The following is a 23,708-nucleotide window of genomic DNA, read 5'->3' on the forward strand; positions in this document are numbered from 1 at the left end:
AAAACTCTTTTTATGGTGTTGAAGAAACTTTTTCGAAGAAATTTTTTAATGCTAGCTTGATTTAGAGTTTGGCAAAATTTAGAGTACACTTTTATGCAGGAGAAGTCCTAGCAGGAAAGGATAGAAGGGATTTTCTCTTCTTTAGTACACAAACCCACTTCTCTCCTTTTTCTGAGGATGTGAGGACATATTATCTGGCACCAGCATGCTGAAATCTGACCAGCAACATTGGGTCAGTAAGGTACATTTCCTTCCCCTCCTCATCTGGGAAATAGTTAACATGCTTCTCTAGCATAATACCTGAATTTATTTTATGAGGAGGTGATGTCTAGGTTTAGTGAAAATACACTGTATGAAAGTTAGCATTACTATTCAGAGATCGTGAGCAAAAGCACTTAATGTCTTTAGGTGTCAGTTTCTACAACTCTAAAGGAAGGTTTGAACTAGGTCATCTGTGAGGACCCTCACAGCCTGCACGTGTGTTTAGAAGGACACTGTGGATTTCTGCCACTCACTTTCTTATGACTTCTCTTTCCTAGGGATCATGGCCCAAGTAGCAATGTCTGCCCTGCCTGCCGAAGATGAGGAGTCCTCGGAGAGCAGGATGGTGGTGACGTTCCTCATGTCTGCTCTTGAGTCCATGGTGAGATGGCTTTACAGTTCTATAAAATGTGCCATAGTTGGGTCACTGTCAAAGTAACAGAACTGTGAAACACTTCAGTGTCACTTTTGCTGTTCAACTTCAGTTTGACATCCAGTCTGTGTGAGTGTATCCTTCATAGAGGATAATGGGCTTGTCTGATAATTAGAACAATTTTTTTTCTTACATTATGGATGTAATTATGTAAATTTAAGCTTTTGGGATCTGAAAATTGAATGAAGGCAACTCTGTTACCCTGTTTGAGAATATTTTTTGGTTTAACTTCAAAGGTAAATTAATAATCCATTTTTATGCATCTGCTTGCATCCAAAATGTAGACTTTTCCTTGTGGGTGAAACTTTGATGAGAAATTTACATAACTTCAAAGTATCTGATCACAAGATACTTGTTGATTAAAAAGGGAAGATCAGTGACTTTCTAAAAGTGGAGGAGCCTGACAGACACCCCCTTAGTCCAGTGGCCACAGTGCACATCAGCAGTCAGGACGTGCCTCCTGGCGCGATGCACTGAGAGGGAGCAGCACCACTTCTGTGACGTTCCTGCCAAAAATGGGTAACCTGAATCTAGTGAGGAAACATCAGACAAACCCAAAATAAGGGACATTCTACAAAATCACTGGACGGGACTTTTAATAACTGTCAGTGTCGTGAAAGACAGACTGGAGAGCTGTTCCAGAGGGAGGGGACTGAAGAGACAGGACACCCAATGGAAAGCGTGACCCTAGATTGGATCTTCAACCAGCAAATATATATGTAGATGTTTATTTATTTTTATTTTTCTATAAAGACCATTATTGGGTCGATTGACAAAATACCAAACACACACATAACTCACTCACATACACATGTACGTGCACACATACACACACACACACCCTCACCCCTAAACCCATCATATTTAAACTGTACAAAACCAAATATAGAGAAATTTTGAAAGCAAACTATGGTAAACTGAATAATGGCCCCCAAAGATGGCCATGTCCCATCCCTGAGCTCGTGAAGGAACTTTACAGATGTGATTAAGTTTAGGATCTTGAGATGGGGAAATTATCCTGGATTATCTGGGGATAAACAAAACTGTTTTTAAAAAAACTTGGGATAAGTTTGGGGTTTTTCTGGTTTTTTTGTTTTGCTGAGGAAGATTGTCCCTGAGCTAACATCTGTGCCCATCTTCCTCTATTTTATATATGGGACACCACCACAGCGTGGCTTGATGAGCAGTGCGTAGGTCTGCACCCAGGATCCAGACCCACAAACCCCAAGCCGCCGAAGTAGAGCGCGTGAACTGAACTACTACACCACTCGGCCAGTCGCTTGGGATAAGTTTTAAAAGAAAGCATCAGGATCTATTTGGAAAGAACTAGAAATATCTCACCCAGAAACACTGAACAAGAACTGATCACATCCTCCCTTTGACAAATATTCATGAAGTGCCTCCTACGTCTAGGTCCTCTTCTGGGCGCTGGGGCCCCAAGACTTGAGAAGACAGACGAGGTCCCCCTCACTTAGATCTCATGTTCTATTTGGGGAGACAGACAATAAACAAATTCTACGTGTATGTGTTTGTATCAGTAAATATAATAAATAAAATATTACAAAGAAAAGGAGGGTCAGGAAACAGAGGTTTATGGGAGAGAACAGATGGTTAGGATGGGATGGTCTGAGAGGAATTCTCTAGGTAGTTGCCTTTTATGCAAAGATGTGGATGAAGTGAGGAAGTGTGCTATGCCAGTATCTGGGGCAGAGAGTACAAAGCAGTGAGAACAGCTTGTGCAAAGGCCCTGAGGTAGGAACACATTTGGTATTTTCAAGGAGAACCAAGAAGTCCAGTGTTGCTGGAACAAAGTGAGGAAAGGAGACATGGCCAGAGGTAAGGTGCAAGAGGCACCTAGTGGCCAGATCATATAGAGCTCTGGACTTTTTTCCTCACTGTGGTGGGAAGCCATTGGAAAGTTTTGAGCGACAGAGTAATGCAGGGGAGTGGTGCTCGTATGAACCGTTGATGAATGTGGAACAAGAGTGAAAGCAGGGAGACCAGTTAGCAGGCCGTGGCTGTGGTTCGAGTGGGAGATGTCAGTGGCCTGGTCTGGGGTAGGGATGGTGGAGGTGGTAAGAAGTGATGGGGCTAGAAAGCTCTGTTGGAAGTAGCATTGCTAGGACTGACTGATGCATTGGATGTGAGCAACCGCGCTTTCTTGGGGGAAAGTCAAGTTTCTCTTTTTTATTGTGGAAAGATCTATCTATCTATACGTATATATTATATATACATATATATAACATAAAATTTACACTTTAACCACTTTTAAGTATACAGTCCAGTGACATTAAGTACATTCACATCGTTGTACAACCATTACCACCATCCATCTCCAGAACTTTTTCATCTTCCTAAACTGAAACTCTTCCTAAAATGAAATTATTACTCCCCATTAACCCCTCCCCTAAGCCCCTGGAAACCAAGGAGTTTTGGGGGGTTTTTTAAATAAATTTTTATTTAGGAATACCTTTAAGATTTACAGAAAAGTTGTGAAAACAGTAGAGATTTCCTATATACTCCTCACCCACATCTTATATAACTACGGTACATTTTACAGAATTATGGTATATTTGTCAAAACTAATAGATCAGGGACCAGGCCGGTGGCAGAGCAGTTACGTTTGCGCCTTTTGCTTCAGCGGCGCGAGGTTCACCGGGTTCGCATCCTGGGCACAGACCTGCACCACTTATCAAGCCATGCTGAGGCGGCGTCCCACGTAGCAGAACTAGAAGGACCTACAACTAGGATATGAGACTATGTACTGGGGCTTAGGGATAAAAAAGGAAAAGAGGAAGATTGGCAACAGATGTTAGCTCAGGGCCAATTTTCCTCAAAAAGAAAAAAACTAATAGATAATACTGGTGCATTACTATTAACTAACTCTAGACTTTATTTGAATTTCATCAGTTTTTTTACTAATGTTCTTTCTCTGTGCCAGGATCCCCTCTGGTACTGCACTGCTTTTAGTCATCAGAGTGCCTGAGGCCCCTTTGGTCTGTGACAGTGTCTCAGTCTTGCCTTGTTTCCATGACCTTGACAGTTTTGAAGAGTGCTGGTCGGGTATTTTGTGGAATCTTCTTCAATTTGGGTGTCTCTGATGTTTCCCTCTTGTCTAGACTGGGGTTACAGGTTTGTGGAAAGAAGACCCCTGGGGTGGAATGCCCCTCTCCTCCATTGTGTCAGGGTGTATGGCGTCGGCGTGTCTACTTGCTGGCAAGGTTTGCCTGCATCACTCGGTCCAGGTAGTGTGATGCTGAGTTTGATGTGCCAACGTGACTGGCCACAGAATGCCCAGATAGCTGATGGAACAGCATTTTTGGGTGTGTCCATGAGAGTGCTGGGAAGAGATTAGCATTTGAATTGGTGACCTGAGTAAAGCAGATGGCCCTCCCAATGTGGGTGGACGTCATCCCGTCCAATGAGGGCCCAAATAGAACAAAAACGTGGAGGAAGATTGAATTTGCTCTTTGCCTGACTGCTTGAGTCGGGCCATCCATCTCCTCCTGCCCTCAGCACTGCTGGTTCTCAGGCCTTCCGGACTACAATCTGCACCATCAGTTCTCCAGCTCTCAGGCCTTCGAACTGCACCACTGGCTCTCCTGGGTCTCCAGCTTGCAGATGGCAGGTCAGGGGACTTCTTAGCCTCCATAATGGGAAGAGCCAATTCCTTACAATAAGCCTCAGGTGGTGTGTGCCACGTTTCTCCATTATCAGGTTACTCTCTTTCCCTCTCCATGTCCTGTTCTTGAGAAGCGTGTCACTAAGCGCAACCCTCAGATAATGACTCTCAGTGCTTATAATGTATAGGTGACACGGCCTCTCTCCCAGTGCTGCTGGGGGTGTGAGCCACTTTGAAATATTATTTGTAAGATGTTTCGAGCACCTTAAAAAAGAATTTGGACCCTTTGACTCAGGTGTGCCTCTTGTAGGATGCCACCCCACAGAAGTAATCACACAAGCACAGAAGTGTTTACCGTCTTGGACGTTTATTGCAGTGTTGTGTAAATGGAGAAAACTTCCGATAATGTTGTGGTTAAACTATGGCATGTACATAGGACAGAATATTGTATATTCATTCAAAAATCATATTTTTCAGGATTATAAATGCTCATAAACGATAAGTGAGGGGCGGGCCCCGTGGCTGAGCGGTTAAGTGTGCGCGCTCCGCTGCTCACCGCCCGGGTTCGGATCCCGGGCGTGCACCGACGCGCCGCTTCTCCGGCCATGCTGAGGCTGCATCCCACATACAGCAACTAGAAGGGTGTGCAACTATGACGTACAACTATCTACTGGGGCTTTGGGGAAAAAAAAAAGGAGGAGGATTGGCAGTAGATGTTAGCTCAGAGTCGGTCTTCCTCAGCAAAAAGAGGAGGATTAGCATGGATGTTAGCTCAGGGCTGATCTTCCCCACAAAAAAAAATATGTGAATGGTGGTTAATTCAGAGGAATGGGATTATAGGTGATTTCTTTTTTCTTCTGTGGACTTTTCTGTATCTGCTAAAATTTTTATAATATGCATATTTTATCATGAAAAAATGCTTTTAAAAAGATCTTTTCTGCCAGTGATGACCTAAGTAAGGCTAAAACTCGATAATTTCACCTGATACTAGATTCTATAATTAGGTCGATTAAGTGCTGAATTTTTGGTTCATTTGACACAAACAGAGAGAGATTCGCGATGAAGCTAATGGAGCTTAAGCTTCTGGGCCCCCCCTTGCACCGGCCCCTCCCCTGGCCTTGGGGGAGTCCTAGCAATCTGTGCACATATGTTTTTCTAAAATTTGTTAAAAGAGAGATATTTTAACCACATCAGTTAAGGTTGCCAGCTCCCTCTCATTACTTTCTCTCTGCCACTACCCCTGTATCAGTTTCCTATTGCTGCTATAACAAACGACACACACTCAGTGGCTTTAAGCAACACACATTTATTATCTGACAGCTCTGGAGGTCAGAAGGCAGAAAATGGGTGTTATTTGGCTAAAATCAGGGCGTCCACAGGGCTGCATTCCTTCTGGATGCTTCCAGGGAGAATCTGTGCCTTGCCTTTCCAGCTTCTAGAGGCCTCCCACATTCCTTGACTTGTGGTCCCTTCCAGCAAGGGCACCAGTCTGCCCTCCTATTCCACTGTCACATCTCCTTCTTCTGTCTCTCGTTTCCTTAGAAGGAGCCTTGTGATTACATTATGCCCAAGCTAATCTCACCATCTCCAGGTCCTAAATGTAATCACATCTGAAAGGCCTCTTTTGCCATGTCAGGTAACATATTCACAGGCTCTGGGGCATGGACGTCTTTGGGGGCCCATTATTCTGCCTCCCATAATCCACTGTGTCAGGTGATATTGGAATGGACATGGGCATCTTCAGGTTCTCAGTAAGGGAAAGCTGGGTTGAGGATACATTTAGTTGTCATTTAGTGGCAAGGATTACCTGGCTTGCTGTTATAACTGTGTCTGGGTAAGTTACTGTAGACATCCCAGTGTGGGAATGGTTTTCAGGAATATTCCTACAGTCCCCTGTGTCATCTCATCCAATAACGTGACACCAAGGGGCAAGGCCTGAGGTCATATTGTGGTGTGAACATGTGCTCAACTCCAGATGTAGGTGGGTAGTAGATGAGAAACAAGGTTTTAAATGTACAGAGCCAGAAGCTAGTCTCTGGAAAATTCTTCCAGTCGTTAAACGGGTAAAATTGTAAACAGAGGATTTGATTCTCATTGATGCTTTGTCAAAACAGAAGTTCTCTCTGGTCAGGAATATATTCAGGAATGTAGCATGTGTAGTTATAAGTACACCAAATATTCTTTTAGGTTTTTGAGCCGAATTACACAAAATAGAATTTATCAGAATTCTTGTCTGTAGGGCATAAACCTGGAGCACGACAATGAGCAGCAAGTGTGTCTGTGTATGAATGTTCATGTTTTCTGCAGCCCTACCATCAATAGTAAAAATGTAATCAACCACGTTGGAGGAAATAGTAAATTCTCTCTATTCTCTCCGTAGAAAATGATATTATAAAATTGTTGTCACAGGAAGAGGCAGTCAAAAAGTCTGCAGCCAAAAATGTAGGAAAAAAGGTATATTGGAGAGGCGGGTCAGGTGGTAAAGATTCTGCCCCTGATTCCAGTGTGTTGGGGAGGTTCCCACACCAACGAGCAATGCTCTGATACCAGCTGGGCATCCTACAGTTCACCTCAGTTCTGACACTCTCTACCTGGAGAGAGTATCAGATCCCACAGGTTAAGGGCTCAGTCCTACAAGATGCCCCCCCCTTCAGACACCAGTAGCAAGTGCAGGTTGTCACCTGTGCTCGTGACCGACTGGCTATAGACTGGGAGTTCCCAAGACCCCCTCCTTGGGTTTGATTAATTTGCTAGAGCAGCTCCAGAACTCAGAGAAGCATTTTACTGACCAGTTTATTATAAAATAATAATAATATAATTATAAATTATAAATATATATTAATTATAAATAATATAAAAGAGTGTAACTCAGGAACAGCCAGATGGAAGAGATGCACAGGGCAAGGGACGGGGAAAGGGCTCAGAGCATTCATGCTCTCTCCGGGCACCACTTTCCCAGCACCTCCACGTACGTGTTCACCAACCTAGAAGCTCCTGGACCCCGTCCTTTTGGGTTTTTATGGCAGCTTCATTACAAAGACGTGATTGATTAAATCATTGGCTATTGGTGATTGGACTCAACCTCCAACCCCCTCCCCAGAGGTCAGCAGGGTGGACTGAAAGTTCCAACCCTCTAATCACCTGGTTGGTTCTCCTGGCAACCAGCCCCCATCCTTAGGTGCGGTCCAAAAGTCACCTCATTAAGATAACAAAAGATAGCTTTATCAGTCTCTTCACTTAGGAAATTTCAAGGAGTTTAGGAGTTCTGTGCCAGGAACAGTGAATGAAGACCAAATATATATTTCTTACTATAAATCACAACATCACAGGCGGTTAATAAAAATATTTTCTTCTCTGGGTTTTATGATGTTTATGATGTTTGCTTGATAAATTTGTTTTGTTTTTTTCTTGGTAATGTTTTCTCATTCTACATAAATATTCATTTTTGTACCTAATTTTGTTTTTTTACCGTAAAGCAGACCTCCTAGGCCCCACAAAATCTGGATCTGCCCTTGTATATAATGCTTTATTCTTTGTTTGTATTTCAGTGTAAAGAACTGGCCAAGTCCAAGGCAGAAGTGGCCTGCATCGCAGTGTATGAGACAGACGTGTTTGTCGTTGGGACTGAGCGAGGACGCGCTTTTGTCAACACCAGGAAGGATTTGCAGAAGGATTTTGCAAAATACTGTAGGTGTTAATAATTTTGTCCTTTGTATTCATAAATATTAAAATATCTGCAGGCAAGACTTCTGTCATGGTTTCTTCTAAGATACCATAAGCATTATCTAAAAGTGGTTCTCACACGTCTTTGACTTGGCAAACCAATGACTATCTTTGCTTAACCCTGATGAGCCCAGGAAGCATGGGTAGTGTATTTGGTATTGTGTCCTCAAGCTGGACTCTGGTTTTATAGAATAAATTTGAAGAACATGAAGTAAATTGTCCTTAATTCCTAAAGTAAACTGACATTTTAGAAAATGTCTTATTTGACTCGTTCTCAAAGGAAAGGGAAAAACTCTTTCAGAACTTGTTAGGTATTACTTTCAGTTAATAACCATTATACTCCTTTCCCCCTCTTTTTTACTATGGGACTTTCAGAGCCCTAGATATGCCAGTGAGTGTGTGAGGGAAACTAGAATGTTAAAACCTACCCTTGTGTGGTGATTCTCTCTGCCACTGAGGGTTGTCTACCAAGTATTGAGTTAGCAATTTAATATTCCTTGGAATCAAGAAAGGAAAAAAATAAAAAAACAGAAAGGGCTATCAGAGGGTGTAATGGTGTGTATATATATAGAGAGAGATAAACATATATATCTAGAGATGTCTCCAAGGGTTGGCAGAGGGTATACTCTACATATACATAGCATTTTACTGCAAAACAATCTAGATCTATCTATCCAAGATCATAATATGAGAGAGAGAGCGATTGTTTGATTGATTCATATTAACTTCTAAGACTAAATTAAGGTCTCTACTATCAAGAAGATAGATTTAAAAATGAAGCACTTAAATAATATGGTGAGTATGTAATTGATGAACAAGAAGAAGGGTATTCTTAGTTCATTAATGTCAGCTGCCAATTGGATTTCTAATCATTGAAATGTAATTATAGATTTTTTTTAGTTTCACAGTTGCATGCTAACTTTTTAGATATAGGGTTATTCATATTTTCTATTTTTTCTTGTGCCCATTTCAGTAAACTTTATTTTTCAACTTTAGTTTGTTTATTTTGTCTAAGTTGTCAAATTCGTTGGCAAAAAAATGGTATGTAATATTTGCTTTATAATTTCAATGTCTGTCTGTATAGATGTCTCTACTTTTGTTTCTGATATTGATAATTTGTGTTTTCTCTCTTTTTTCTTGATAAATCTTGTGAGGGATTCATCTATTTTACTTACCTTTCCAATGAGCCAACTTTTGGCTGTATTGATTTTCTTTGTTTTTTATTTTTCTTTGTCATTTGTTTCTGCTCTTATCTTTATTATTTCCTTCTTATAATGTCTTTGGATTTAATTGCTTTTCTTTCCTAGCTTCTTGACTTGGAGCTTAGGTCCTGGCTTTATTTTTAATATGCATTTAAAGTTATAATTTTCCCTTTAGGTTCTGCTTTAACTGCATTCCACAGACTTTATGTTGTATTCTCTTGATAATTTAGTTCAAAATATTTTCTAATATCTCTAATTTCTTTTTGACCCATGGTTACTTAGAAGCATATTGCTTAATATCCTAATATTTAGGGATTTTCTTGGTTATTGATTTCTAATCAAATCCCATTGTAGTCCAAAAACATACTCTGTGTGATTTTTATCCTTTTGAATTTATCAAGACCTAATTTATGGCTTAGCACACCATTTATATTGGTGAATATTCCATATGCACTTGAAAAGAATTTTGGATTCTGCAGTTAATTGACCAGTTAGGTCAAGTTGTTAAATAATGTTTAATTCATCTGCATCCTTTCTGATTTTTGCCTACTTATTTTATCAATTACTGACAGAGGAGTGTTAAAATCTCCAATTATATCGTGTATTTGTCTGTTCCTCCCTTTGGTTAGTACTTTTTCCTTCATATATATTGAAGCTATGTTATTAGATACATACACATTTAGAATTGTAATATTTTCCTGGTGAATTGACTCTTTTTTCCCTCATGAAACGTTCCTCTTTGTTTCCATTTATATTCCTGATCTTGAAGTCTGCTTTGTCTTGTATTAATATAGCCACACCAGCTTTCTTTTGATTAATGTTTGCATGGTATATCCTTTTCCATTCATTTACTTTCAGCCTTTTGCGTCTTTATATTTAAGGTGTATCTCCTGTACACGGAATGCAGTTAGGTCTTTTTTTTTTTTTTTAAATGTTTATTTATTTCTTTATTTTCCCCCAAAGCCCCAGTAGATAGTTGTATGTCGTAGCTGCACATCCTTCTAGTTGCTGTACGTGGGACGCAGCCTCAGCATGGCAGGAGAAGCAGTGCCTCGGTGTGCGCCCGGGATCCGAACCCAGGCCGCCAGTAGCGGAGCGCAAGCACTTAACAGCTAAGCCACGGGGCCGGCCCCATTATTTTTTTTTTTTTAAACCAGTCTGAAAATCTCTGACTTATACTTGGAGTGTTTCATTCATTTACATTTAATATAATTATTTATGTGGCTTAGTTTAAGGCTTCTATCTTGCTGTTTTTTTTTTTTTTTTCTTTGTCACCTATGTTCTTTGTTCTTTTGTGCCTAATTTCTTGTGTGGTTTACATTGAGAAATTTTTTGTCTTACATTTTATCTCCTCTATTGACTTTTTAGCTCTTTGTTTTCTTTATTTTTTTATTGGTTGTTCTTGGGGTCACAATAGTTCCTCCTAATTTGTCACAGTGATTCTAAAATTAATATCTTACTCCTACACCTACAATGTAAGAACCTTAAATAGTATAATTCTGTTTATTTCTCTCTAGCCCTACTATGTTATAAATCCTCCAATACCTTATCATTATGTTTGCTTTGAGCAGTCAGTCACTTTCCAAAAATTTTTAAAATAATCTATATTTACCTGCATATATACCATTTCCAATACTCTTTATTCCTTCTTTTATATCTGGATTTCCATCTGGAATTATTTCCCTTCAGTCTGAAGAACTTTCTTTAGCATTTCTTTTAGTGTGAGTCTAATGGTAACAGACTCCCTCAGATTTTGTTTATCGGAAAATATCTTGACCTTGCCTTCAATTTTCTGTGTATGCCTGGGGTTAAAAAAAACAAGCATAAAATTTATCATCTAAACCATGTTTGTGTGTACAGTTCAGTAGTGTTAAGTATATTCACATTGTTATGAAACAGATCTCCAGAACTTTTTCATCTTGCAAATCTGGAACTCTATACTCATTAAACAACTTCTTTTTCTCTCCTCCCCCCCCCCGGCCCCTAATACATTCTGCTTCTGTTTCTATGAATTGGACTCTTCCAGGTACCTCATATAAGTGGAATCATACAGTATTTGTCTTTTTGTGACTTGTTATTTCACTTAGCCTAACATCCTCAAGGTTCGTCCGTGTTGTAGCATTTGCAGCACGTTGCAGAATTTCCTTCCTTTTTAAGGCTGAATAATATTCCATCATATGTAGACACCACATTTTGTTTATCCATCCATCCTATTTGTCGATGGACATTTGGGTTGCTTCTACCTTTTGCCTATTGTAAAAAGTGCTGCTAAGAACATAAGTGTGCAAATAACTCTTTGAGACCATGCTTTCAATTCTTTTGGATATATACCCAGAAGTGGGATTGCTGAATAATATGGTAGTTCTATTTTTAATTTTTTGAAGAACTTTTATGTTTTCCATGTTGCACCATTTTACATTCTCACTAACAGTGCACAAGGGTTCCAATTTCTCCACATCCTCACCAACACTTGTTATTTTCTGCTTTTTTGATAGTAGTCATCCTGATGGATGTGAGGTGATATCTCGTGGTGGTTTACATGTGTATTTCTCTGATGATTAGTGATGTTGGGCATCTTTTCATGTGCTTGTTGGCCATCTGTATGTCATCTTCAGAGAAATGTCTTCCAAGTCCTTTGCCCATTTTTGAATTTAGTTATTTGATTTTTTTGTTGTTGAGTTCTAGAAGTTCTTTATATATTCTGGCTATTAACCCCTTATCAAATATATGATTTGCAAAGATTCACAGTTATATTTACAGTTACAATATATGACTTGCAGACATCTGGTAGGTTGCCTTTTAACTCTGTTGATCGTGTCTTTTCATGCACAAAAGCTTTTAAGTTTGATATAGTCCCATTTGTCTTATTTTTGCTTGTGTTGCCTGTGCTTTTGGTGTCATGCCCACAAAATCATTGCCAAATCCAATGTCATGAAGCTTTTCACCTATGTTTTTTCTGGAAGTTTTGTAGTTTGAAGTCTTAACGTTTAAGTCTTTAAGCCATTTTCAGTTAATTTTTGTATATGATGTAAGATAAGGGTCCAATTTCATTCTTTTGCACATGGATACTCAGTTTTTCCAACATCATTTGTTGAAGAGACTGTGCCTTCTTGGTTATCTGATGGCGGGTGCTCCAGCCTCTCAGCTGGTTTGTAGAGTTCTCACAGAGGTGTTCTGGTCTGTATATTGTTAACTTGGTGTGTCTGTGGGGAAAGAAGGCCTGTTGCTTCTTAGTCTGCCATCTTGCTGACATCATTGTCCTGCTTTCATTTTTGAAGAATATTTTTACTTGATATGGAATCCTAGCTTGACGATTTTTTTCTTTCAGCCCTTTAAAAATTTCATTCAGTTGCCTTCTAGCTGCCACTGTTTTAGATACAAAGTCAGATTGGAATTCTTGTGTTTGCTCCTCTGAAGGTGGCGCATCTTTCTCTGCAGCTCTGGCGGGCCCGGTTCTCGGCGGTTGGCTGTGCTGTGCCTGTTTGTGGCCATCGTTGTCCTCACCCTGCTTGGTCTGTGGAGCTTATTGAATCTGCAGGTTGACATCTTCATCAATTTGGGACATTTTTGGCCATTATCTCTTCAAATATTTATTCTGATCCATTGTCTCCTTCATTTACATATAGAATAAAATTTGATATTGTCCCACAGGTCATTAAGGCTGTGTTCCTCTTTTTTTTCTCTGTTTTCTATTCAGGCTTCAGATTGGATAATTTCTATTGACCCTTCCTTGAGGTCACTGATTCTTTCTTCTGCTCTACCCAGTGGGCTGCTCTTAATTCCATCCTAGAAATTTTCATTTCCAAGTTTTGTTTTGTTTTGTTTTGTTTTGGTGAGGAAGATTGGCCCTGAGCTAACATCTGTGCTAATCTTCCCCTATTTTGTATGTGGGACGCCACCACAGCATGGCTTGACGAGCAGTGTGTAGGTCTGCGCCCAGGATCTGAACCCTCAAACCCCAGGCTGCCAAAGTGGAGCTCACAAACTTAACCATTACGGCACCAGGCCAGCCCTCCCAATTATTTTTCATGTCTAGAATTCCATTTTCTTTGTTTTTGTTGGCATTTTCATTTCTCTCTTGGAATTCCCTGGGTATTCACCCATTCTGTTCATCACTCCTGTAAAGTCTTTAATGTATTTATTTATGGCAGTTTTTTAAGTCCTTATCTGATAATTTCAACATCTGGGTCTTTTTTTTTTTTTTTTTTTTGGTGAGGAAGATCAGCCCTGAGCTAACATCCATGCCAATCCTCCTCTTTTTGCTGAGGAAGACCGGCCCTGAGCTAACATCTATTGCCAATCCTCCTCCTTTTTATCCCCAAAGGCCCAGTACATAGTTGTATGTCATAGTTGTACATCCTTCTAGTTGCTGTATGTGGGACGCGGCCTCAGCATGGCCGCAGAAGCGGTGCGTCGGTGCGTGCCCAAGATCCGAACCTGGGCCGCCAGTAGCGGAGCGCGAGCACTTAACCGCTAAGCCACGGTGCCAGCCCGACATCTGGGAAATTTATGGTTCTGCTTCTATAGATTTTTTTCTCTTGATCATGGGTCACATTTTCCTGCTTCTTCACATTTTTGCTAATTTTTTATTTTATACTGGGTAATATGCATGATGTGTTGTAAAAATCTGCTAAATGATGTTGCATTTTGTTCTGGCTGTCAGTTAAGTTACTGGCGGGTCACCCTGACCCTGTGTGGACAAGTCTATTTTGATTTTGCCCCTTGGTCTTAGAGCATCCCTCGTAGTCGTGGAATGTGGCCCTTGCGCCTAAGGTCTGCCCCCTGGTTTCACGAGGTGCTTCACACACTTGGGTTTCACAAGCTTCTCCAACTTGGCAGGACTTGAACTCTAAACTGTCTTTCCAGCACCACACAGCTGTTTACATCTCTGCTTAGCTCTTTAGCCTCCAAATGTTGCTTTTCCTTAAAGTCTCACCCTGTGCGTGCACAGTTTGGGGGCCAGTCGAGAATTTGAGGGAAATTGATATGAAGATACTGGGTTTCCTACTGCTCACTCCTTTCCAGGATTCCCCCTCATTGTCCCCACAGCACAGTCCCACCATGGGACACATGTCTGCACCCCACGAGACTGCTGCTTCTCGGTTGCGCTCCAGCTCCCTGAGCACAGGAGCCGAGGAGCCCACAGGGAAGCCAGCTCCAGGGACTCTCAGTGTGTGCCTCCCTTCCCGCTTCTGCCTGTTTGGTTGCTCTTCAGTGCCTTCAAAGAGTGGATTTTCGTCCAGAGCTTGTCACTGTTATTGGCAAATACACACTTCTCTGCCATTCCTGGAACTGGTATACTGGATGTGATTCTTGAATACATCATATTTGTTTTCAAAAGTTGTCTTGGAGTAAGGAAAAATTACTGTGGGATTGCATCAAACACACATTTACCTTCCCTCTGGCCTTAGAAATAAACTGTGTGTGGCATAAGCTTTTATTCACTAATTTAATCCTCAAAACCACAGAGATTTAAAATCAACCTGTATTAGGGTTATGGATGCTTAATATCAAAATAATATAGAATAAACCAGGGATTGGCAACCTTTTTCCAAAGTGGGACACAGAGTGGGTTGTTATGGCCTCTGTTGCAGCCGTTCAACTTGCCGTTGTACGGTGAAAGCAGAAATAGGTGATACGTCGGTGCGTGAGCATGGCCAATAAAACTTTATGTATGGACACTGAAATTTGAATTTCCTATAATTTTTACATGTCACAAAGTAGTATTTTCCTTTTGAACTTTTTTAACCATTTCAAAATATAAAAAGCCATTCTTAGCTCACAGGTCATACAAAACCAGGCAGTGGGGTTTGGCCCACAGGCTGTAGTTTCCAGACCCCTGGAGTAAACCATGCAGGCTGTATTGTCAATTCTCTACCACGCTATTCCCCTCTTACTTTACCTGTAACCCAAGATTGTTTGAATGACCAAACATAGCGGTTTTCATCTGCTTCCTTCTTTTAGCCTAATTGACTGGTTCTGAAATGGAAATGTGCATAAGAATTGCTTTGCAGAATTGTGTGCACAAAACTATATATTCTGTACTTCCTGGGTGACTGGAGTGTTGAGGTTTAATTTTTCCTGTCCACAATTTTTGCCTTACATTTGACCTTAGAACATAACTCCGTTGCATGGGCCTCTTGAGCTCAAGAAGCCGCTGGCCGTCTTTGGTGTGATGGTTATGAGGTCATTGCCTGTGCACTCCAGGTCCACCCTGCTTTGCCCTGCCTGTGATGTTGGAGCTGGGTCTGAGCACATTTCTACTTTGGCAGCTGGCTCACTGTTTACCGTTGTCAGAAGGGGGCTCAGGAGGCAGGCCTGATGGCCTTGTGGTTACAGTTCAGCACTCTCATCACTTAGGCAGCCCGGGCTCGGTTCCCGGGTAGGGAGCCACACCACCCGTCTGTCAGTTGCCACACTGTGGTGGCGGCTCACATAGAAGAACTAGAAGGACTTACAACTAGGATATACAACCACGCACTGGGGCTTTGCGGAGGGGAAAAAAAAAAGAAACAAAGAAGAGTGCTCAGGCCGTCCCTGGAGGAGGAAGGAGCTTCTCTTCTGTTTCCAGTGGGTTCTTACCTGCTTGTGCCTGCAGCACGTGGGGACCAATAGCAGTTGGGATTCCCAGTGGCGCCCCCACCCCACGCGGTTCCAGTCAGTTCCACTGGCACCCCAGCTGGCTTCCCAGCAAGTCTCACGCAAGTCCCAGAAAGTTCCAGAAGGAGGCTTCCTAGTGAACTTCAGGGGCACCATACGCACAGGTGGTTTCCCGGGGAGTTCTGCCAGTGCCCCAGGGAGTGGCTTCCCAGCACTTCTGCTGGTGTCACTCCGAAGGTGGTTCCTAGAGTCCCACCACGCCCCAGAGGACAGCTTCTTTGCAACGCACCCAGTGGGCAGCTTGCCAGCAGTTTCCACTGGCGCCCCCAGAGGGCAGGTCCCTGCTTGCCAGCCCAGCTTGTGGCACCCCAGGGGACTTTTCTGCCATCCTACAGCCCGTGGCTGCCTCTTCTCCAGAGGCCCGGGTCTCCGCCCAGGGCAGCCTCTTCCAGATTAGCTCTTTCCTCAGGTGCTCAGCCTCAGCCCTGGCAGGAGGGGCCACTGCCACTTCCTGCTGCTTGTGTCTCCTTTAGAGTTCTCCTGATCCCATAGTAGTTAATCCTTCGGTACTAGTTAATGATTCTTTTATTAAACTTTCCCTGTTCAAATTACTGTGTGGTTTCTGTCTCCTGACCCGCTCTGATTAAAACCATCAGTTTCAAAACTTTTGGAGTAGCAGCTGATTGGAGGGGCTGGTCCAGAATGTGTTCAGTGGTGATGGTCTTCCTGTACAATGACTGTTCCTTTTAGACTATATAGCAAGTATCTATAAACACTTCTGTGATTAATAATAATTTCCTTTGAACTCCTAGTGTTTCCTGTGTGTTGAATCATTTATAATTCTTTATCAATAGATTCATTTCAGAGATGATCGTATTATCCTGTTCACCATACATACCCTATTCTTTGTTTTTTTTTAATGAAAATATCTTGTTTTATGTTTATTTCTTTTTCCCCCCTTTTCCTTTCATGACCAGAAGCATAGACAGGAAGCAGCGTACAGTACAAATGCTTGGGTGCTGACTCTGTGCCCATCACCTGTTGACAGGTGTTGCTGAAGAGCTGCCTGAGATAAAGCCCCCGTGCCCAGCAAACGGGATGCCGATGGATGCAGGAGAAACGGAAATACTCAGAAAAGCAGTCAAGGACTATTTCTGCTTTTGTTATGGTAAACTTCACTTTCAGCATTAATTCTCTGAAGAGTTCGCTATGGAGGGGGCAGTTACAGATCCTTTTATTCCTGTGACTGTTTAGAATGCCTCTAACATTGAAAAATCCACATTCTCATCAAGCAAAGAGCCAGTTCTTAAGTACCAGAGTAAGTCTTCTTACAGAAGGCAACTTGGTCTCTTCTGGTCCTTCAAAACCTCCAGATTGATCAGACTCCATTTCTGCTCTCACTGGGGGAGCCCCCACTCCACAGCCCACACAGTTATTACAGATCTTCATTGCTGTCATCAACCTCACCTCATTGGTCTCTCCACCTACCCACATCCTTCCACAGGCATTAACAGGGATTTTTTTTTTTTAAAAAAAAAAGCATTTAAAAAGCTAAATAAACAAGACTCTAAGGTGTTATACTTGATTGCAATATAAGCACCTTATCATCTTCGGGCCTTTTTTTATCATTCCTGAACAGCATCACACATTTATGTGACCTACAGGTCTCTGTGAGCATTTGATGTGGGGACCCCCAGCTTAGGGGATATTGGGGTCTCAGGCTTTACTTCTCTATGAGAAACGGGGCTCCAGCACCTGGGGGCTGGCCAGTCAGCACAGAAAGACTGACACAGGCCCAGATGGTGATGCAAGGCCACGTTGACTTCATAACTTTAATGCAGGCAAATTGGCCTGACTTGTGCAATGTGACATAGGGACGGTTAAGCTTTACGTGAGGGCTCTATCCTCTTTTAGCAACAGCTGAGTAACCATGGGTTGCTCCCTGCAGCACTAGGTACACCAAGGTCAGTACCCCAAATAGTGCAGTCTTGAAGAGAATGGAGAAAAAACCCTATTATTTTCTCTTTTTTATGTGCAAGTTTAAGATAAATATTATAAATTTTTTGTTTTGGCCCTTTGGTTGGGAATTGTATTAACTTGGGATATAGAGGAATAGGGTACTTTATGTTTTAATGTATCTTCAAAGCCTGTATTTATTACACTAAGTGAAACTGACCAGTAGAGTTTTATGCTCATACTATTTAAAGACATCTTTTTGCCTCTTCTTCTAGGTAAAGCCTTAGGAACAACAGCGATGGTGCCTGTTCCATACGAGAAGATGCTGAGAGACCAGGCGGCTGTGGTAGTGCAGGGGCTTCCAGAAGGCGTTGCCTTTCAGCATCCTGAGAACTATGATCTTGCAACCCTGAAATGGATTTTGGAGAACAAAGCGGGAATTTCATTCATCATAAACAGGTGACAGGCTCCATCCCCTCCTAACAGTTCATTTGAAGATAAACTGAGAGCTTAATTTCACTTAGTTCATTAATTATGTCCTATTACATTTAGAAGTTGGTTATTCCGATGTTTAATCTGTCTCGCTTGTGTGTTCGTGTTGGGTAATAGTATTGGTTTTCTTGCAGACCTTTCCTAGGTCCAGGGAATCAGCTAGGTAAGTGACAGCTTTTCATACTTGGTGCCTGCCTTTGGCTGCTAAATTAGTTCTGCTTTTCTTAATTAAAATGCAAGTTTGGCACATTCTAAAGCTTGTTCATTCTTTGCCTTCTCCCCATTGAGGAGGCAACTCTGACATTCCAGGGTGGGGGTCATGATATTTGTAGGGTGTACAGCTCAGGGAAGGACAGACCCAACCAGAGGTCAAGAGAGTTGAGACACAACTCTCTGACCAGCTCCCATACCAGCAAGTTCTGCCTCCAGACCACTGAGAGCAGTAGGCCTATCTTGTCCTCGTGAGGATGCTGCGGTCACTTTATGGTCACTTTTTGACCACCAGCCACAGGCCTGGCATTGTTGGGTTCCAGAGTGGATCTAGAAGGTGTGAGCATTCCCCTGCTTCTGAGATGCATGGTCTAGGAGAAGGAATGAGAGCATCCAGCAGAGAACCAGGGGTGACCTGTGGTGCTCTCAGGATGGCTGGAGGAAATCCCTGAGAGCCTCCAGGAAGGGGATAGAATTGTGTCATCGGAAGGGCTTCATGGAGGAGTTGGCCCTCAAGATAAGCAGAGTCTCAACAGGTTGGTTGTCCCAGGAAGCTCATTCCATTGATCAGGCAGAAAGCTGAAAGGGTGTTTGAGGCCATGTTTGGAAACCTAGGACCCTTCATGATCTCCTTAATTTGTGATAATGAAGGGACCCCCAAAAAAGTAACTTTACCAGAAGCATTTAGAGATCTACCTATGCCCACTTCTTATTTTCTCAGATGATTATTCTGGAATGTGGTTGGAAAACTTGGGCCATAGCTGTTCATGAAAGACCAGGTCTAAAGAGGGTGTCATGCTGAGACCGCATAGGTAGAGATGGCCCAGGAGTGGGTGGGGTACGGGTTGCACAGTCCACAAGGCACACTGCCAGGGCAGAGAGGGTGATGTGGCGTGCTCCCATTCTTCTGAGCGTGGGCTACTCACAGAGCACAGTCTGTTTCTGGAGCAGTTGTGACTTCCTGGAATCCTCCAGCTCACATTAAAGGAGGGACTTGAGGGTGAGGGGTGGCAGGTAACCAGATGGTTGTTGTCCCGGATGACTTGTATTTTTATTATAGAATAATAGCAGCTAATGCTTGTTCAGTGCTTATGCTGTTCCAGGCACTGTTCTAAGCACTTTGCATGTATTCATTAATCCTCACTCACCCGCCATTTTCAGATGAGGAAACTGAGGCACAGGGGGGTTGAGTAACCTGCTTGAGGTCGCCCAGCCGGTAAGCAGCAAGGTGGGATCCACACCCGTGCTCAGGCCCCAGTCTGCTTCTCGGCCCCCATTATGCCCACACAAATGGCCCCAGGACACAGGGCCTGGTGCGAGTTGTTCTCTTCCCCACTGCCATTCCGTGATGACCTAGAGCTGCGAGTTCTCTTCTCTCTGTATTTGCTTGCACCTTATATGCCTTTGAATATTGCCATATTTCAAGGGACAGACAGTGACTAGTGTTTGTCTTTTTGCTCCTGCACAGGTGAGCCTGTGGTGGTGACAGACGCTAAGAGATCGATGACATCGCCAAGTGAAAGGTAGGGGAAAAATAAAAAAAGTAAAATCCACATCTCATGCCAAAGTGTTAGTTTTTAGACTATGGAAAGTCTTCCTTATTTTGTTATACATTCTTTATTCAAAAGGATTAAGACAGTTCATGTTAAAATTGAGGCAATTTTGCTTTCAGTTTGATGGTGGGGAGGGGAGGTTTGATAGCTTGGGAGTCCAGAGGATCTGAATTCTATTTGTCTAAATGCCTGTGGTCAGTCCTCACCCTGCCTGTCTTGACCAGGGTTCCCTTCTCCTTTCAGCTGTGGCCCCATCAGTGTGAAAACTGAGCCCATGGAAGATTCTGGTATGTACACTGGTGGTTTTAGGATCAAGTATTTAACAGGTTATCATTTGACTCCTTTCTTTTGTTTTACTAAAACAAGAAATGAGACTCTCAGTAAACTAGGAGTAGAAGGGAACTTCCTCAAATTGATTTTAAAAATCTACAGAAAACCTACAGCCAACATCATACTCAATGGTGAGAAACTAGAAGCTTTCCCGCTAAGATCAGGAACGAGGCAGGATGTCCCCTCTCACCGCTCCTTTCAACATCGTACAGGAAGGCCTAGCTAATGCAATAAGACAAGAAAGGAAAATAAAAGGTACACAGATTGGGAATGATGAAATAAAACTTTATTCGCAGAGGACATGATTGTCCATGTAGAAAATCCAAAAGAATCGACAAAAAAATAGATGTGTTGGGGGGACTAGGGCACTAAGTAACCTCAACTGGGTCCTTATTTGCAGAATAATCATATTTTACTCAAATATCTAGAAAAGAAAACCTTCTAATTCAGTAAATAGCAGGTACTAAGACATTATTAAGAAGATATATTTGTGGACAAAATATTATTTTAATTATATTTAAATTAGAGCCTGACTGTGAAATGAGTAAAAAGTCTTGAATACACATTTGAAATTATGACTTGATTTACAAATAGAGCAGTGTTTTCATTTTTGGACATATTTTACTGCTTTCTTGCACTCTTCTGTCATTTCTACAATAGACGTGCATTACTATGACAATGTGTATTGGAAAAAAAAGCCCTCTTCGATGGATGAGAGTGATTGACCCTCATCCCTGCCTTTCCCTATTCCTCAAAAAAAGAAAATTGGAATTAGAAGGAAAATGTTAAAAGGCTAAAAATAGAAAAATTTTTTTAAACTCAAATGTTTAATCAAGGCATGGGAAAATATTGAAAACATTAGAAGTGGAAAGCTTAGAAACCCTAAAATAAACAAGAATATAAAACTAAAACTCAAACCCCAAAAAGATAAAAATGAACACAAGCTGGCTGTAAGAGGGTAAAATTAGAATTTAATAATGCTTAGAAAAGCAACCTAGAAATATGAAATAAACAGTTCAAAATGTAAAGTTAAAATTAAATGTAAGATAACCCAAAAGAGAAACCAAGCTGTCAGGGCTGATTTATGCTCCTCGGCCCCCCGTCCCTGGCGCACCAGTCTCAGTGAACTGACTCCCCCTCTGCCACACCCCAGGGTCCTCCCACCACACTGTAGGTGCGCGTGTCCCTCCCATCCACGTGTCAGCTTGTGCTTTGTAGAAGTTCCACCTTAAAGGTCAGAGTGTCAGAGAAGGTGGCGGTTGTCCACTTCAGTGGTTCTAGTGAAGCTCACATGAGCCAGTGACAGCAAATGAGCCCTGTGTTTCCGCCGAGCAGGACTCAGCTGTGGTCTTCATCTCAGTTGCACCATGACGTGCCTTACACACTTGCCTCTTAATCTGGCCTTGGATGCATTTCAAAGCTCAGATATGTCCTGCCTGTATCTCCAACAGTCACAGATTTTAAAAGCCCCACGCCACAGTCTCCTCTTAGAAACTGGAAAGACAAATGAGGAGAGTGGGGGCTTGTCAGCTCTCGCCAGGGGCCCTTTCGCAGATCTGCATCCCCAGGCCTCCTCTCCTTCCTCACCAGCTATTGGGCCAGATGAGCAGTTCCCACTCGCCTTAAAATAGGCCTCTTTTGTTGAGGGCTCTCTTTGGAGGTGTGGTTCCGTTTAAACAAACATGCTCCCTATTAATGTGACTCTCTCCTGTGCATTTCACGATGCAATAGGAATCACTTCCTGCTGCCTGCAGGCTTCTGAGAGCTGGCCATCAATCGGACTTCTTTCCTGTGATATCTGTGTAACACTTGCTACATAGAACAAGTGTTTACATGATTTTGAGTTTTGAATTTCTTTCTCTCTCTGTCTCTCTCACTCCGTTTGCCTTCCTCCCTCCTTCATGTTGAGGAAAGGCTGAAGTAAATCTGTTTTCATTAGCATTTCAAACAAATTCTACATTTCTCCACCATCAAATCTGATTTCAGTTTCCTGGATTAAAAAGGAATTTTTCTTTGACAGCCCAGCTGTCAAATGTTTATCAAATGTTTCTGTCAGTAGAGTCGTGATTGCCTAATCAACTTAGAACTTGTACTTTAATTAAAATTTTATTATAAAGTATTACAAAAGTTATGCCTGTGTGAAGTTTTAGAAAATTCAGACTAACGAGCAGTAATAAGTAAAATTCCTTTTCACCCTTTCAGTCCCTCCTCTCAAAACTCCATCCCCTCAAAATCTCCCTGCACACCTCAAATTCCATCCCAATTTTAGGGGCAACACCCCTTAACTGATTTGTGAAAATTCTTGCAGATCGCTTACAAGCACATAAATAGCTTTTTTCTTTTCTCTTTTTTTATGCATAAATTGACCTCCATTTGTCGACTTTCCTTTCATCTTTCCAGCAGATTACCGTTTTGCCCCATTTCTGAGAAGTTTCCTCGACTTAATCTTCCACTTCACTGATATGGCCATCAGCTGTGTCCGTTCTATTCCTCCGTTTTTCTAACAAATTTTTCTTTTCGATAATCACATTCCTTAATATCCAGTCTCACTATCCTTATACCAGCAGAGGTGTTAACGGGTTTCAGAAGACTCCTCAGAACTTGTGAATTCATGCTAAACAGTGAATCCCAAGCTATGCCACAATTTTTGCTTTTGCTGTTGTTAACATTCATGGTTAAATCATGTGTATACTTCAGGATCGGTTATCTATTGCTGTATAAAAAGCACCCCAAAACTTAGTGGCTTCAAACAATGGTTTAGTCTTTCTCACAATTCTGTGTGTTGGCTGGGCAGTCCTGCCCGTCTGGGCTGGCTCAGCTGGGGCTGGGTAGTCTGGGATGGCCTCGCCCCTGGTCTGAGGTGTCAGCTGGAAGAGCCGGGTGCCTCTCGCCTCATCGTCTCACATCCTCCGGGAGACCAGGCTCACCCAGGCTTGTTCCCGCAGCAACTCAGTTCCAGAAACAGCAAACACTGATGCGCACGCACTTTTCAAGCCTCTGCTTGCATCCCGTTGGCCAGCCTCCCGTCCGCCAAAGCACGTCACATGGCCAAGTCCAGCTTTGAAGGGTGGGGAAGAGACTCCACTTCTAGAAAATAGGAGTGGGAAAGTCACATTACAAACAGGGATGCATATGGGATGGGAGAAATTTGTGCTAAGTTTTGCAATCTACCACACCCTTCCCTGACAAAGCTTCTGGTTTTACTAATGTAGTTGCCCCAGGTTTTGAAATCCATTGCTTTGTAGTGGGTAGGTTAAGATTATACGTACCAATTCAGGTCCCATTACAGAAGAATATTTACAGTATTTCACGTAAATGAACCTATA

At 42.2% G+C, this 23,708-nt stretch overlaps 1 protein-coding gene across 5 annotated transcripts in view; it reads left to right on the top strand.

Moving 5' to 3' along the window:
- Nucleotides 1–23,708, top strand: part of LOC131422064 (general transcription factor II-I repeat domain-containing protein 2) — a 57,914-nt gene that overhangs the window by 11,397 nt on the left and 22,809 nt on the right. For all 5 annotated transcript variants that reach the window (XM_058568933.1, XM_058568936.1, XM_058568937.1 and 2 more), the window contains 7 exons: nt 540–643; nt 7,865–8,003; nt 16,890–17,009; nt 18,073–18,256; nt 18,424–18,452; nt 19,968–20,022; nt 20,296–20,339. In XM_058568933.1, the coding sequence (XP_058424916.1) occupies nt 540–643; nt 7,865–8,003; nt 16,890–17,009; nt 18,073–18,256; nt 18,424–18,452; nt 19,968–20,022; nt 20,296–20,339 (675 nt within the window). The remainder of the gene's footprint in view (nt 1–539; nt 644–7,864; nt 8,004–16,889; nt 17,010–18,072; nt 18,257–18,423; nt 18,453–19,967; nt 20,023–20,295; nt 20,340–23,708) is intronic.

The sequence above is a fragment of the Diceros bicornis genome, chromosome 26, assembly GCF_020826845.1.
Source record: "Diceros bicornis minor isolate mBicDic1 chromosome 26, mDicBic1.mat.cur, whole genome shotgun sequence".
Lineage (NCBI taxonomy): Eukaryota > Metazoa > Chordata > Mammalia > Perissodactyla > Rhinocerotidae > Diceros > Diceros bicornis.